At 33.1% G+C, this 13,519-nt stretch overlaps 3 protein-coding genes across 3 annotated transcripts; 1 reads left to right on the top strand and 2 right to left on the bottom strand.

The window, feature by feature from the left end:
• Positions 1–875: 875 nt before the first annotated feature.
• On the top strand, positions 876–5,863 carry LOC116123273 (glutamyl-tRNA reductase-binding protein, chloroplastic-like). The gene is made up of 5 exons (XM_031409069.1): positions 876–1,373; positions 2,198–2,278; positions 4,609–4,713; positions 4,862–5,011; positions 5,561–5,863. Exons 1-5 carry the CDS (start codon positions 990–992, stop codon positions 5,786–5,788), a joined length of 948 nt encoding a protein of 315 aa, XP_031264929.1. The 5' UTR covers positions 876–989; the 3' UTR covers positions 5,789–5,863.
• A 3,459-nt stretch (positions 5,864–9,322) lies between these two features.
• LOC116123179 lies at positions 9,323–10,982 on the bottom strand. Its single transcript, XM_031408989.1, has 5 exons — positions 10,527–10,982; positions 10,212–10,362; positions 9,913–10,011; positions 9,664–9,813; positions 9,323–9,537 (listed from the first exon to the last, which is right to left on the bottom strand). Exons 1-5 carry the CDS (start codon positions 10,980–10,982, stop codon positions 9,323–9,325), a joined length of 1,071 nt encoding a protein of 356 aa, XP_031264849.1.
• Positions 10,983–11,763: 781 nt separating this feature from the next.
• Positions 11,764–12,262, bottom strand: LOC116123171 (LOB domain-containing protein 24-like). The gene is made up of 2 exons (XM_031408983.1): positions 12,107–12,262; positions 11,764–12,012 (listed from the first exon to the last, which is right to left on the bottom strand). Exons 1-2 carry the CDS (start codon positions 12,260–12,262, stop codon positions 11,764–11,766), a joined length of 405 nt encoding a protein of 134 aa, XP_031264843.1.
• Positions 12,263–13,519: the final 1,257 nt, after the last annotated feature.

Here is a 13,519-nt window from a genome sequence, read left to right as displayed (position 1 = left end):
CCTATTTGTAAACTTAATAATACTTTAATTAATGTAAAAGACACTAGTTGAGTTCACAGGGAAAAAACTTGTCCATCTTCAATAAAAGTGAGGAAGAAAGGTAACAAGTGAAAATGTGTATTTTGTGATGGTTTCTGACATGGTCACCATAAAATTANAAATCTCATAATCTACCCCTAAGGTTTTGTTTAACGCATCTTTATGAAAACTATGCCAGAAATCTTCACAAACTACCCTTCAACAGTAACAATGTTAAATCATTTTAACAGTTTAGGGAAATTGGGGTCATTTCATCAATGATATTTTCTTAAAAATAACCAAACTCAAGTAAATTTAACCTACCCTAATCAAATTAAATTAACCAGACACTAGTTAGTTTGAATCCTATTTGTAAACTTAATAATACTTTAATTAATGTAAAAGACACTAGTTGAGTTGAAAGGGAAAAAACTTGTCCATCTTGAATAAAAGTGAGGACGAAAGGTAGCAAGTGAAAATGTGTATCTTGTGATGGTTTCTGACATGGTCACCATAAAATTATCAAAACCTCAGGGGTAGATTTAAAATTTTCCCTTGATAAATATTTTTTTTTTTTTTTTTTTTTTAATAATGTTATACATACATTATTTTCATACAACATTATGTGATAAGATATGTTTCATACAACATTATGTGATAAGATATGATTAAGTACAAGTTTACTTTTAACTTTAAATTAGTCAATTATGTTTTATTTTTTATTTTTTAAGAGATGAAGTAGTTTTTGATTGGTGTAAGCAACTTAATAACTTACACATGTTGGTGTAGTGGATCATTCCTCTTCTCTTCATCATCATCTCCCTTACCTCTAACAGAACTTCCACTTTCTCTTATTTTTTTTCCCACCAAACAGACATCCTTATAAAATCTTCTTTTCCAATAACAAAACCCATTTCTTGATTCTCAATATCTTCATCAAAATCTTTGATTAAAAAAAAGTTTAAATCCAAATGCTTCTCCAAACTCAATCTTTGACACCCCATTTTCTCCCTCCTTTAATTCCCTTCAAATCCATCACCAAACCCCAATTCATTCATTTCAACCAAACCCCACCTCGCAAATTCTCTCTCAAATGCTCGCTCTCCGTGGTTTCCGACCCGACGACAGCAAGCACCCCAGTGGGTGTTTCAAACGACAAGCCGTTTCCTGCTGAGGTGTCCAGGACCATCATGGAGTTGTCGTCCTCTGGCACTCTCTCAATGTTGACTTCTAACGGCTGGCCTTTGGGCGTTGGTGTGAGATTCGCCGTTGACGATGAAGGGACTCCGGTTTTATGCTTGAATCAATCTTGTAAAAAGCTCAGTGTTGATAAGAAGTCCAGTCTTCATGTTCAGGTATGCTAGTTGGGATTCGATATAGTGCAATAGTAGTAACATTACCGGTATAATTTCTAATTGCAATCAACAAAAATAATTATGTTGAGTATAAATGTTTCAGGGCCCGATTGGTACAGCTACTTGGAGTAGAGTTTATAGAAGATGATTTTATCAGAGTAGAGTTTCGTGAATAATTTGTTAATTGTTTAAATAAGAAAATGTAATAGAGCTTTCCAGTATTAATTTACTGAAAAGGGCTTTCATATACAAAAATAAATAAGTCAAAATTATAAAATTGAATGGGGATATTTTTAAAATTTTAATTGTTTAAATAAGCTCAGGAAAAACTATAAGGGCTTCTTCTACAAACAGTAAAATAGTTTTACCTAAAATTCTATAAGCGCTTTTGAAATACAATCAAAGAACCTAAAAAATTTCAAAAGTGCTTAACCAAACAAGCTCTGTAATTGTAATGTACAAATATTAAATGGGTGTGATAGTACTTAGTCCAGCAACACTACTGGGCTACATTTTGATTAAATGACTATTTTTTGGTTTTTGGCATCTTTGAATAAAAGTTAATTACACTTTAAAAGAAGAAGTAATTCGGGTATTGTTAACAAGATTTAATTACCTGTAATGTAAAGCATTGAGTTTATGACATTGAAGCTCAAACTTTCAGACAAAGTTTGTTGTAATATAAAAGATGGACTTTTAGTAAAGAGAGCAGAATTTTTAATATGTTGTTAGTGGTGTGCGAGGTAATGTTGTGGTAAGCTTTTGGTGTGTAGATATATGTTTGGAGTGTTATTGAACAATGTGTGTGGTTTTGGTTGAATCAGTTGGAGCAGTGTGGATTGAGGACTCCTCAGTGCACAATTCAAGGAAGCCTTGACAAGCCGGAAGACTTAAACATTTTAAAGGTGTTTTCTTTTCTATGATGTTATCAGATTTTGAGATTCTATTATCGGTTATGGATATTTTATTTATTTGCACTTATGCTGAAAAACTTGTGAAGTTATTTTGCTTGATTATGTGAAAAGTTTTAAAACTCATGAAAGCTATGGCCATGAGCCTTTAGGATAAATTAAGAATTTTACACATCATGCTGCCACCATAAGTCGTCAGTTATTGTTTAGTGCCAAGGGATGTTTCTCTGCTTTTCCTTTCCGTATTTTTCAAACTGAGTTTACTCTTTAGAACTTCCTTCTTTGTCATCCTTAACAGTATGGTGGCTTATGGGGGAAGTTGTCCCTGTAGTACATGACTAGAATAGGTTATTTCTTTGGGCTTGTAGACATGATCTTGGCCAAAGCTCATTTGGTTGCTAATGAAGCCTCATTTGGATTAAGAAAGTGGAGAGTTGCTTTGTGGTTGATCTTAAAATGAAATTTGAAGGGAAAAAAAAAAGCACATAAAGTAAGCGCTGTACACCATACTGAACACATAGGATTTGAATTTCTCTGGACATATGAATGTATGAACGTATACAAATATCTATATTGATTATACAATTACTTAGAAATTGTAAAAGATTTCATGAGGAGAAATCTATGTGAAACTTAACATCCTTAGGATAAAAGTAGACATTCCTTACGTTGAGTTGTTTAGTGTAGAAGGAGATATAGTTGCTTAGTGTTAATAAATTCTCCTCATTGATTTTTTCAAACTTTTCATGCTAGAACTTCAGTGATAGTTATACTCATTTGATGTGAATCCACCTTCAAGGCAACCCATTAACCTCCATATAGACCAAGCAAAGTTAATGAGAGAAGCCATTCATGGTCTTAGAAGTAATTTGGTCCTAGTTGAAGTAACAGTGCAAGAATATTTCAAGCCCATACTCAATTCAGCCCAAGGAATGAAGCAAGATGAGCTCAAGATAAGCTCATTTTGTCCAAGCCCTTCAATTGCTGATCCAATAGGCCCAATCCAATTATTTGGGTGTAGTTTGAATAGTAATAATATGAAACAAGCCACCAATCTTCTTATGGATCAAGAGAAAACCAAAGGAAAGACTATCCAAGTGCTTGGGGGTAATTTGGCCCAAGATAGAGGCCAGGAACAAAGCACTTGTGAGGTCTCGGCCCAAGGAGGTAAGCCTATCCAAGATGGAATTATGTAGCCCAAACCAAGCCCAATCTGCCTCACTCTCTTGGAATGAAAACTTGAGTCCAAGCCCAACCTTTGGATGTCATATACTTTTGTGGGAGTCAAACATTCCTTTAGGGAGGGAAAATTAAAATGGGAGGCAATTCTAGCACATGGGTGCAATTTCCTAAGGAGACAAAGTTATGACAAAGGTGGCTCAAGGTTTCCTTTTTCGGCAAAGACAACCTTTATCTCTCATGAACTTTGCTTGGTCCTTATGGAGGTTAATGGGTTGCCTTGAAGGTGGATTCACATCATATTTAGTAGCACACTAGTGATAAAATACTGTTGTTTTAAGCGTTTTTGAAGGATCAATCTGAAGCTAATGTTTATTATTGGATGATGGTAAAATAATTTTACTTAAATATTTATTTTCAAGTCATAATAGTAAGGAGAAACAATCATTCTCCTAATAGTGTGGTATATACAACTTTGCTTTTATCATGATTGAGTTGTCCTAGCTAACAATATATATATGAAGAATATCTCATGTTTGTAGTGACACAAGCTAATTCAAATAGATTGTGCTTTTCTTATTGCTTCTAAAACAATGACTTGCTTCAAAATCTTTCTGTTGTATAATGTAATTGGTATATTCTGCTTTCACTGCCCCATTTTGCTTTCAACTTGGGGCAAAAGTATTTTCTGTTGGTTGTTATTATATGCCATCTCCCTCAGAATCACTCCACATGATGGACATTTTTTATGGTTTCAGAAAATAATAGAATGTTCTTTCATGTAGTGATTTACTAGCCATACTCTGGCTCATTTTGTTGAAAATGGTGAAATTTTAACATTATGATCTGGAGAGTGGAGTTTATGTTGAAGGAAACTTCTTGTTTTACTTTTTGTTCTCTTTTGTGTCATGGTCATGAAGAACTTGGATCATCTGTTTAGGCATTCCTAAAATTGGGAGAGTAATTTGTTGCATTTGGGCCCTTGGGGTATCCACGAATAGCTCATATACATCACATAATCAAGTAGGTTTTGATATATCCTTTGTGTTCATATTGTGAATAAGCAATGGAATGCCAGTTTCTTTTTCCTGCAATATCACCACTTAGTTAAACATTTTCATTTGAGTATTCCATTCTCTTTACAGCGGCTTCATTCAATGTGGAAAAAGCGATTTGGAGAAGAAGTTGATAAAAACCTTATACATGTCATCACTGTGGAAAGGGTACTTCAGATGGAAGACTTCGAGGAGGTATTATAGACATTTACCTGGTTTATGTTCTTTTTTTTCAATTTTTCTGTAATATACATTTTCCTTTATTGCCTACTGATATATTTCATTTTGGAGCATGTTAAATGATTTAATTCAAGAGTAACTCTGATGTTTGGAACTATTCCAGGATGGCATTTGGGTCTCTTCTTCAGATTATACAAATGCAAGCCCAGATCCACTTAGAGATTTTGCAGAAAAGATTGTCAATGAGATCAATGCCAATAATAAGGAAGATTTGTATCGCTTTTGCAATGTATATGTTGATCTGGACTTTCAGGTTTGCAGCTGACCCAACTTTTGTCTACTCTGATGTTTATCAGTTTTTTGTCTAATTGCTGGGGTCCAAAACTTTTAACTCCTGTGAAAATCATTATCTAGCTTACTGGAGACGAAACATAAGCCTTAATTTATTTTGAGTAGTAGAAAATCTATTAATTTTTAATCTGTTTGCACAAGATGGCGTACACGGTCTATCACTGTTAATACCGTCTTGTATTTAAAAGGTGAGGTCTCCGGCTTTGATATAGCTGAAGAAAACAACTGATAAAACTGTGGTACCGACTTGTGATTTAGGCTGTATTATATGTATTTGTCTATGTCTATGTCCAAGCGATCAGCGTGTCTATAATTGTTTATTATTATTATGATTGCATTCGCTTTCTTTCAGGTTTTATATATTTATTTTTCTGATATGCCCTTTTGAAACTTCCATATTTGATACAACTTACATCATGACCATATTTGATTCCAAGTTATTTTCATTTTTTGTCATAGATTTTGCCAGGTTAGTTTTACTATTCTCATCAAATGCCAATTGGCTTGTCAGGTGTCAGAGGCGAAGATGATATGGGTTGATCGGTTAGGCTTCGACATGCGTCTCTACTCGATTCAAAACAATGTATTTGATGTCCGCATTCCTTTCCCCCGCGAAGTGACTGATGAGAAGGGCGCGAAGTCCTCATTTAATTGCATGTCGCAACAAGCTTGGGAGGTGGAAAAGAATTATCAAGCCCCGGACTATAAGAAAGTGAAACAAATGAAGCAAATTACGTAAGATATTGTGATGAACCCTTTTTTTTTTTTTTTTTGGTAACACTGCAATGGTGCTTGAGGCGTATGAAATTTATTTCCTGGCCGAGTTCTTATCACTAAGTTTTGCTACTTTACCAAATTCATAGCATGCATAATTCTTTACAGCTATGGTAATATTTTTGCCAATTTTCAATCATTGTTTTAAAAACCGGACCGCTCGTTGACCCAATCAAGAGGCTGGTTCTCGGGTTGACTGATATATAACAGACATATCTCTAAACAATTCCATTAGTCCTTATAAGTTTAAAAACCTGTAAATAAATCCCTAAAACTTACCATAAGTCCTTGTAAGTTTGAAATAAAGCAAATGCATCTTATGACTTTTATTATTAATTATTTTTTTCTCTCTCCTTATCACTTTCTTCTTTCTCATTTTTTCTCTCTCCCTCACTTTCTTCTTTCTTCTACCACTTTTGCCTCTCTCTATTGTATTTTTTTTCTCTCCTCTTCTCTTTCTTCTTCCTTCCTCTTTCTCTTCATTTCCTCTTTTCTTTCTTCTAATCTTCTTTCTTCCTCTATTCGTCTTCCTTACTCTTTCTCTTGGTCTCCTCTTCTCTTTCTTCTTCCTTCCCCTCCCCCTTACTTCACTTGATGGCCAAGAAGGCTTTGGTCGTTGCAATCTGGCCAAACAAGGTCCAAATCGGATCGGCCACTTCTTCCTTTCCTTCCCCTCTCCTCCCCTTACTTTTTCTTCTTTACACTGTAAATTTTAGAGTAAGTGAAGAAGAATAAAAAATGAAAATGGAAGATGCACTTTGGAGAAAAAAATTGTATTGAAATGAAATGGAGAATGCTTGTTGGCTCAATGAAATGGAGAATGAAACGGTGCTACAAATCTAGTTTAGGAATTAAGAATAAAATTTTTTTAGGGATCAGATTAACCCCAAAATAGTGAACTGTTTTAAACCCCGGACCAGTCGGATCGGTAGTTTTGTACTGGTTCATTACCAGTCCAAAGCGGGTTTTATGTCACTCCTAATTTTTATGTTAACTCAGACCGAAGTCAAGGCAGGCTCCCGGTCTAATCGGCCGGTGCGGTCCAGCCTGGATTTTAAAACAGTATTTTCAATACAACAATTGGATTATCAAGCCCCGGATTATAAGAAAGTGAAACAATTGGATCATATGAATAATGTTTTTGACTTTGTTAAAATTTGTATTCATGATTTTTAGAACTAATAGAGAGTTTGCTGACGAATTTGCCCCACACTTTCAACGCACCGCCAACATGTGCGGAATCTGGTTGGAGATCTATCAATCTAGGCAGATCCCGATGGCCAAAAATTGGCATTGCGACATCACATACGATTGTCTTTATCACGGCAGTATAATGTCACGATGTTGGTTTTCGCCTTTTCGGTAGTCAGTATCTGTCCAAATTGGAAGATTGTCAACCTTTTATCACTCATACATCGATAGTAATGCCAGCTGTGTGACAGATATTCGCCATGAGACGAATTTGACCAATTTGAAGATTTTTGAATCTTCGAAAATTCTTAAATTTTAAAATATTTAATCATTAATTTGAATTATAAAATAATATAAATTTAAATAAATTGATTTAGAGGTAAATGATGAATCACAATTTGAAGAAGGGTAAATTAGGCATTCTATATTTATAAATACACATGGCATGCATTAAGGGGCTGTTTGGATCGGGTTGATATTATATAACGGGGGTAATATATTTTAAATTAGATAGATAACCATGTTTGATTGTTTTGTAAAAAAACATTTCCGGAAAAAAAATGTCAAACAGTGCCAAATTGGGGGTAAATCACCGGGAATAATATTACCTATGGGGAGGGTAGTATTAAAATATTACTTCTGTAATCCAAATTTCTGTCCAATTTTACCCCAAAACAGTGGACAATGTGGAAGAAAATATCCTTGGCTTTGTTAATAATTACAAAACACCCAATTTGTAAAATAACAAAAACATTTCTTTGGCCGTCGCTAATGGCCATATCTGGGCTTTTCCGGAAAGGCCAGATCGGTGAATAAACGGCCATTTTCGGTCGTTTTTAGGACGTTATGACAGATTCCGGCCACCACTGACAATGGTTGCCAGAATCTGGCAACTATGGGTAGGTGGGGTTGTTTTTGTTAATTTTTAAACTTTTTTTTCTAGGGGTGTTTAATTAAGTTAATAAACTTAAGGGGTCTAAAAATAATTAAAAAAATAGAATAGTATTTCCCAAATAATTGAACAAACAAGTATTTTGGGAATATGATAAAGAATAGGTTTGAAATAATAAAACAAACAAGCCCTTAATTATTTATATCTAGTAATCATCTAAAGCGCATTCTAGTAAAAAGGTATTTCAGGACATCTGTTATTACTATCAACCAAACACATTAATTATTAATACATCCCAATTGAACCAAGCACAATAATAATTTAAACCCGGTAATCTACATTGTAATTTTTCTTTCCGGTAATCTTATACTAAGATAAAAAAACATTATATGATCCAAACATCCCCTAAGAGATATATAAACGGATATATGATCTTAATCATACAATAGGTTAACAATGTTTAGGAGAAGAAAGTTGGTAACATTTGTTGTGATTGGTGGCTACCTCTTCAATGGTTGATTATGATCAGGATTGCTTTGGCGATTGCTTTGCTGTCTGTATAGACACAAGATCTCCAACTTGCTTATCCATTCATTATTGGTAGAGCGGATCCAGAAATTTTTGTTAGGTTGGGCCAAATGAAAACTAAATGTATATAACATTTATATTTCGTTTTTCTAGTCAAAATTGTCACAAAAAGAAAAAAAAAATACATTTACTATTGTCCTCAGTGGGCCTTTATATTGAGGAATCATTGCATGATCATCTCCTTATCAACACTGTCAAATATATCGTTCTCAACATATGGAATTAGGCTATCATTCAAGAATTGATCTCCCATCCGATTGCGTAAATGAGTCTTCACAATTTTCATAGCAGAAAATGCCCTTTCTACACTTGTAGTTGCAACTAGTAAGGTTAAAGCCAATGTGATGAGCAAATATACCAATGAGTAAATAAGATGTTTCTTCTTTTCAACCATTTTTTGAGCAATACTGGTAATATCATTTAGTTATGAAAAATCACTATCCGAGCGCATATCATCAATGTAATCAAGTTCAAGTTCAATTGTCATAAGATCAGTAGAAGAAAATTCAAGTGGATAAAATTGAGCAAATCGAACTAATTTTCCCTTATCAAATGCTTGAAAGCAATCACTTGGATTTAGGGAGGTCATGCAAATAAGTAATTTTGTATTACCTTCATTAAAATGACTTTTAAGCTCTGATAGTTGCAAATCTATTATGGCATAGAACAACTCGACACAATAATTAAATAAAATTGTCATCTCTTGAACATTACGCCGCAATCTCCCTTGTGCAACAAATTTCTCTTCTATATTTGGCACATTTATATTATGAGCAATGCAAAAATGAGAAACTTCATCAAGTAGATTATCTCATCCATTATTTCTTATCAACAATAATCTTCTTTTCGACAAGTGAACCAAAAAGACCTAGCATTTATAATATCTTGATCCTTTCTTCGCAGTGCTTGTGAAAGTTCAAATGTGATTCCCAAAATGTTTTTTATCATGTGCAAGTTAAAAGCAAAATAAAAAGAAGTCATATAATCCACCAAATCACTTGCTTCAACTCTATTATCAGAATTCTCAGTAAGATCCTCAAGCACTTCAATAATAGATGAAAACAAATTAATCAAGCTCAATAAAGTCCCATAATGTGAATGTCACCGTGTTTCCCTTGGCTGCCTAAGACTAGTATCTTGATTAAGGCCTTACCCTATTGAAAGCTCACCACTTTCAATAGCTTTTTTCACCTTCAAAGCTTGTTTCTCATTAAGAAGATCCTGACGTCTACGTGACCATCCAACAATATTTATCATAAAAGAAACTTTCAAAAAAAGTCTCTCAATATTTGTGTCCTTTTTTGCCACAGCTACAAGTGCTAGTTGAAGTTGGTGAGCAAAACAATGAACATAGAAGGCATATTCATTATCTTTCAATATAAGTGCTTTTAACCCATTAAACTAACCTCACATATTACTCGCACCATCATAACCTTGTCCACGTAATCTTGATATGCCAAAATTGTATTTGGAGAACAATGTTTTGATTCCCATCTTTAGTGACAAAGCAGTCATATCTGTGACACACATAATACTCGATAGACACTCAACAACATATCCTCTTTTATTTACATAACGTAAGATAATTACCATCTACTCTTTGTTGTATCCATCACGAGCTTCATCAACTAATATAGAAAAAAAAGCATCTCCAAGATCACTAATTAGTTTGTTGATGGTTCAACTACAAATGCATTGATTATGTCTTTTTGGATACTAGGAGCAAGCAATTTCTCATGTCCAGGAGCATTCTCCAATGCTACTAATCTATATTCTTCATTTTGCTCAGCTGTATAGTATAAAAGTTCAAGAAAGTTTCCTTGATTCGTTGAATTATCAGACTCATCATGGCCACGAAAAGGCAATCCCTGTCGAAGAAGAAGCCGACTAGCAGAAATTGATCCTTTCGACCGAATACGATAATCTCCTCACTGTTGGTCATATTTCTTATTAATAATTGTACTCACATGCTGTTTTTGGTTCATCAAAGCTTGCTAATTTTTCAAAGCTTGGTTATGATAGCTGTTAAGACCTCCAATATGATATTTACAATTTTCAAGTCTCTTTCAATTGCGAAGCCCATCAAGAACAAAAGAATCATCTCCGCTTTGCTCACCTTTATCTGGTTTGAAAAGATAACAACGTGAACAATGTGCAACATCTTTCTCAACACTATATTCCAACCAGTAGAATATTTATCAAACCAAGAACGTTGGAAACTCCGTTCATGATCACTAGATTTTGATTTGGGAAACTTATGGTTGCGAGGTTGACAAAGACCCTTTTGTAGATAACGCATTCTGACTTGGTCTCGAACATTAGGATGATAAAACGTAATTCTTGGTCGAAATCCATGATCAAAAGGAAGATTTTCCAAGTCAACTTTGAAGCAATTTTTCTTTGAAGAAGGTTGGTTTTCATTATCATTGACACCAGAACAAAGTTGAGATGTTTCAATAATTGACTTTCTTTTAAAATATTTTTCCATATCTAAATACAAAGAAATAAAATTATATAAATACAAATAAGTAAATTAACTCACGAATTGAATTCTACAATAACTATGGAAATTCTAAATTTTCCAATCATTCTTTATCTTTTCCACAGTATTCATCTAAATAATTATTGGTCTTAAATAATCAATCACAATTATGTCACTTCTTAATGATTTTTCAGCAGGGAAAATGAAATTGAGTAGGATTTATATATATAAAAGTTAATGGAGCAATTAAGAAAGAAGTATTATAATCTGAAATATAATATTAGAGTATTAGACTATTAGTGTTGTTACCAATCTTTATCTGCCATTTCAGGCTTCAGTAAATAAAAAAATTCATGGTCAATCAAATAAACCTACACATTGTTATCCTCTCTATTTGTTTTCAATCATCAACTTAAAGTCTTAAAGACTTAAACAATATATAAAAATAAAAGCCTCCTTAATTCTATCTATATTTCTATTTCTATTATCTATATATTATTTTTCTTCTAAATTTTGGGACCACAAAACAATCATTTACCTATCACAAAATATTGGAATCTAAAAACTTCCCCTTTTTTCAAAATCTGAAGCAGATCCTCAAAGTCACAGCAAACAACTTTATTAATAATGGAAAAATGTTATTTGTTAATGCTTAAAATGGATGACTATTATTTAAGTACTAATAAGAATCCAAATACTAACAATATTTTGCACTTGGATTTTGTTTTTATTACTTTCAAATAAAAAGTATGAACACATTCTTCACAGTGAAGTTACAACTACATCTTCATAAGTTGAAGTCATTATCAGTACTAAAAAATGAATCTTGGTGTTGCTGCAACTGCTGGTGTTGAAGAAGGGCATTGTAAACTGCAATTTCACCATTTATCTTTATTATCTCATTTTGGACTTCAATTATTTGTTGTTGATATTGATATATTATTCCAACACTTCCATAAACTGGATTTTCAACTCTTAAATATGCTTCCATTGCCATGCAATCTGCTGCCTCCCCTCTTAATTCCACTGGAAGTTGCTGCTCAATTTTTAAATCAAATCAAAGCATCGAATTAGCAAAACTATATTTTATCAAACAAACCTACATAGATATAACTTAAAAGTAATGTTACCTGTAGCATTTTTGTAATTTTGCTGGCACCAAAGATCTTATGAACCCACGAAAATCTCTGAGGATTATTTGAAGGAAAATATGGTGCTAAAACGCAATCTTGAGGGCATTTTCTTCTCAAAGATTTGCATGCTGCACATCTACTAGAATTCGACATTTTAGATTCTTTGATATGTTTTTCCCAATAATTCTCTCTAAATCTTTCACCACAATTATTCAAATATCTTTGAATGTTATCTTCTCAAACATTTGATTCATGATATATATAAGGGATTTATTCTTGACTTGATTATAATTGATCTAATATTGGAAACAGAGCAACGGCTAGTGTTTTTTTTTTATTTTTGAAGGAAAATTTTTGAAGACATGAAGGAATTATAAGATTTCCTCATAGCAGTTAGAAGATTTTCAAATTACACATCTGTGTCTTATGAAAGTAGATCTTATAAAATGAGAGCTTTCAAAACATTGTTGATTATTTAGTTAAAAAAATATATATATATATAAAGAACTTGTATAGTCTGAAATTATTAAAAATTTAATAAAAAAATGATCATGTTAAAATTTTAAAATAGTATATGTTAATGCAAAAATATACTAACTACAGCGATCTGATTAACCTTGACGGGATCAAAACTGATGTGTGTTTGATTACGGGTAACCAGCAATGTTTAAGCAGAAAAATGCAGTAAAGTAAATGGCATAATGAGTTTTTGAAGTGGTTCGGCGAGTTACACTTTTGAGCATACATCCATTGTTTTATATTTGCTGTGAGAGCTTACAATGATAATCCTAGAACAATTTTCTAACCCCTTTCTCATCATTGGAGGGGGTTTATATACAGATTTTGCACAAAAGAAAGAGCGAAAATAAAGGGATTACAATCAAGATAGAAATGCAACTCCGATATTCTTGCGATTGAGCGTTGAAATTACGCCAAGATTGCTGTCAATCTGATTCCTTTTGAGATATCCAGGATCTGGAGTTATTTGCAAATTGGTTGAATAATTGTATGGATTGGTCGCGATTAGCTTGTGCTAGGTCAAGCCAAAACTCGATGAGCTTATGTTGGGTCGAACAATCAATTGAATCGAACAGATTCTGGATCAAGCTATAACCTCGCAATTTTCCGAGCTTGATGGAAAAATCACACACAGCAATATATGAGAATAATTTTGACATTTCAAAACTTAAAATAAACTTCAAAAGAGCTTATGGGATAATTAAGCTCAACAAACTTGAAACAGATTAATTAATCACCCATTAACTCTTTTTTATTTCCAACCAAACAATGCAAAATCTTTTTCACAAATGCTCTTTTATCTAATAGATAAATATTTTTATCCAACCAAGCAAACAATTAATGTTTTGGGTATAAAAATTACTAGATCTTAACAACTAAAAGGGCAACTTG

Source organism: Pistacia vera, unplaced genomic scaffold (assembly GCF_008641045.1).
Source record: "Pistacia vera cultivar Batoury unplaced genomic scaffold, PisVer_v2 Contig1027, whole genome shotgun sequence".
Taxonomy (NCBI): domain Eukaryota; kingdom Viridiplantae; phylum Streptophyta; class Magnoliopsida; order Sapindales; family Anacardiaceae; genus Pistacia; species Pistacia vera.
The sequence above is the reverse complement of the archived record's forward strand: the minus strand, read 5'-3'. Positions and strand labels throughout refer to the sequence as shown.

Bases quoted from the DNA above. Each gene is read 5' to 3' on its own strand.
- LOC116123273 (XM_031409069.1), top strand. From the start codon at position 990: ATGCTTCTCCAAACTCAATCTTTGACACCCCATTTTCTCCCTCCTTTA. The intron at 2,279-4,608 runs GTGTTTTCTTTT...TTCTCTTTACAG, and splicing joins AAGACTTAAACATTTTAAAG to CGGCTTCATTCAATGTGGAA. The intron at 4,714-4,861 runs GTATTATAGACA...GAACTATTCCAG, and splicing joins AGATGGAAGACTTCGAGGAG to GATGGCATTTGGGTCTCTTC.
- LOC116123179 (XM_031408989.1), bottom strand. From the start codon at position 10,982: ATGGAAAAATATTTTAAAAGAAAGTCAATTATTGAAACATCTCAACTT. The intron at 10,012-10,211 runs GTATCCAAAAAG...TGTGTGTCACAG, and splicing joins TGAGAAATTGCTTGCTCCTA to ATATGACTGCTTTGTCACTA. The intron at 9,814-9,912 runs GTAATATGTGAG...AACTTCAACTAG, and splicing joins ACAAGGTTATGATGGTGCGA to CACTTGTAGCTGTGGCAAAA.
- LOC116123171 (XM_031408983.1), bottom strand. From the start codon at position 12,262: ATGTCGAATTCTAGTAGATGTGCAGCATGCAAATCTTTGAGAAGAAAA. The intron at 12,013-12,106 runs GTAACATTACTT...AAAATTGAGCAG, and splicing joins AAATTACAAAAATGCTACAG to CAACTTCCAGTGGAATTAAG.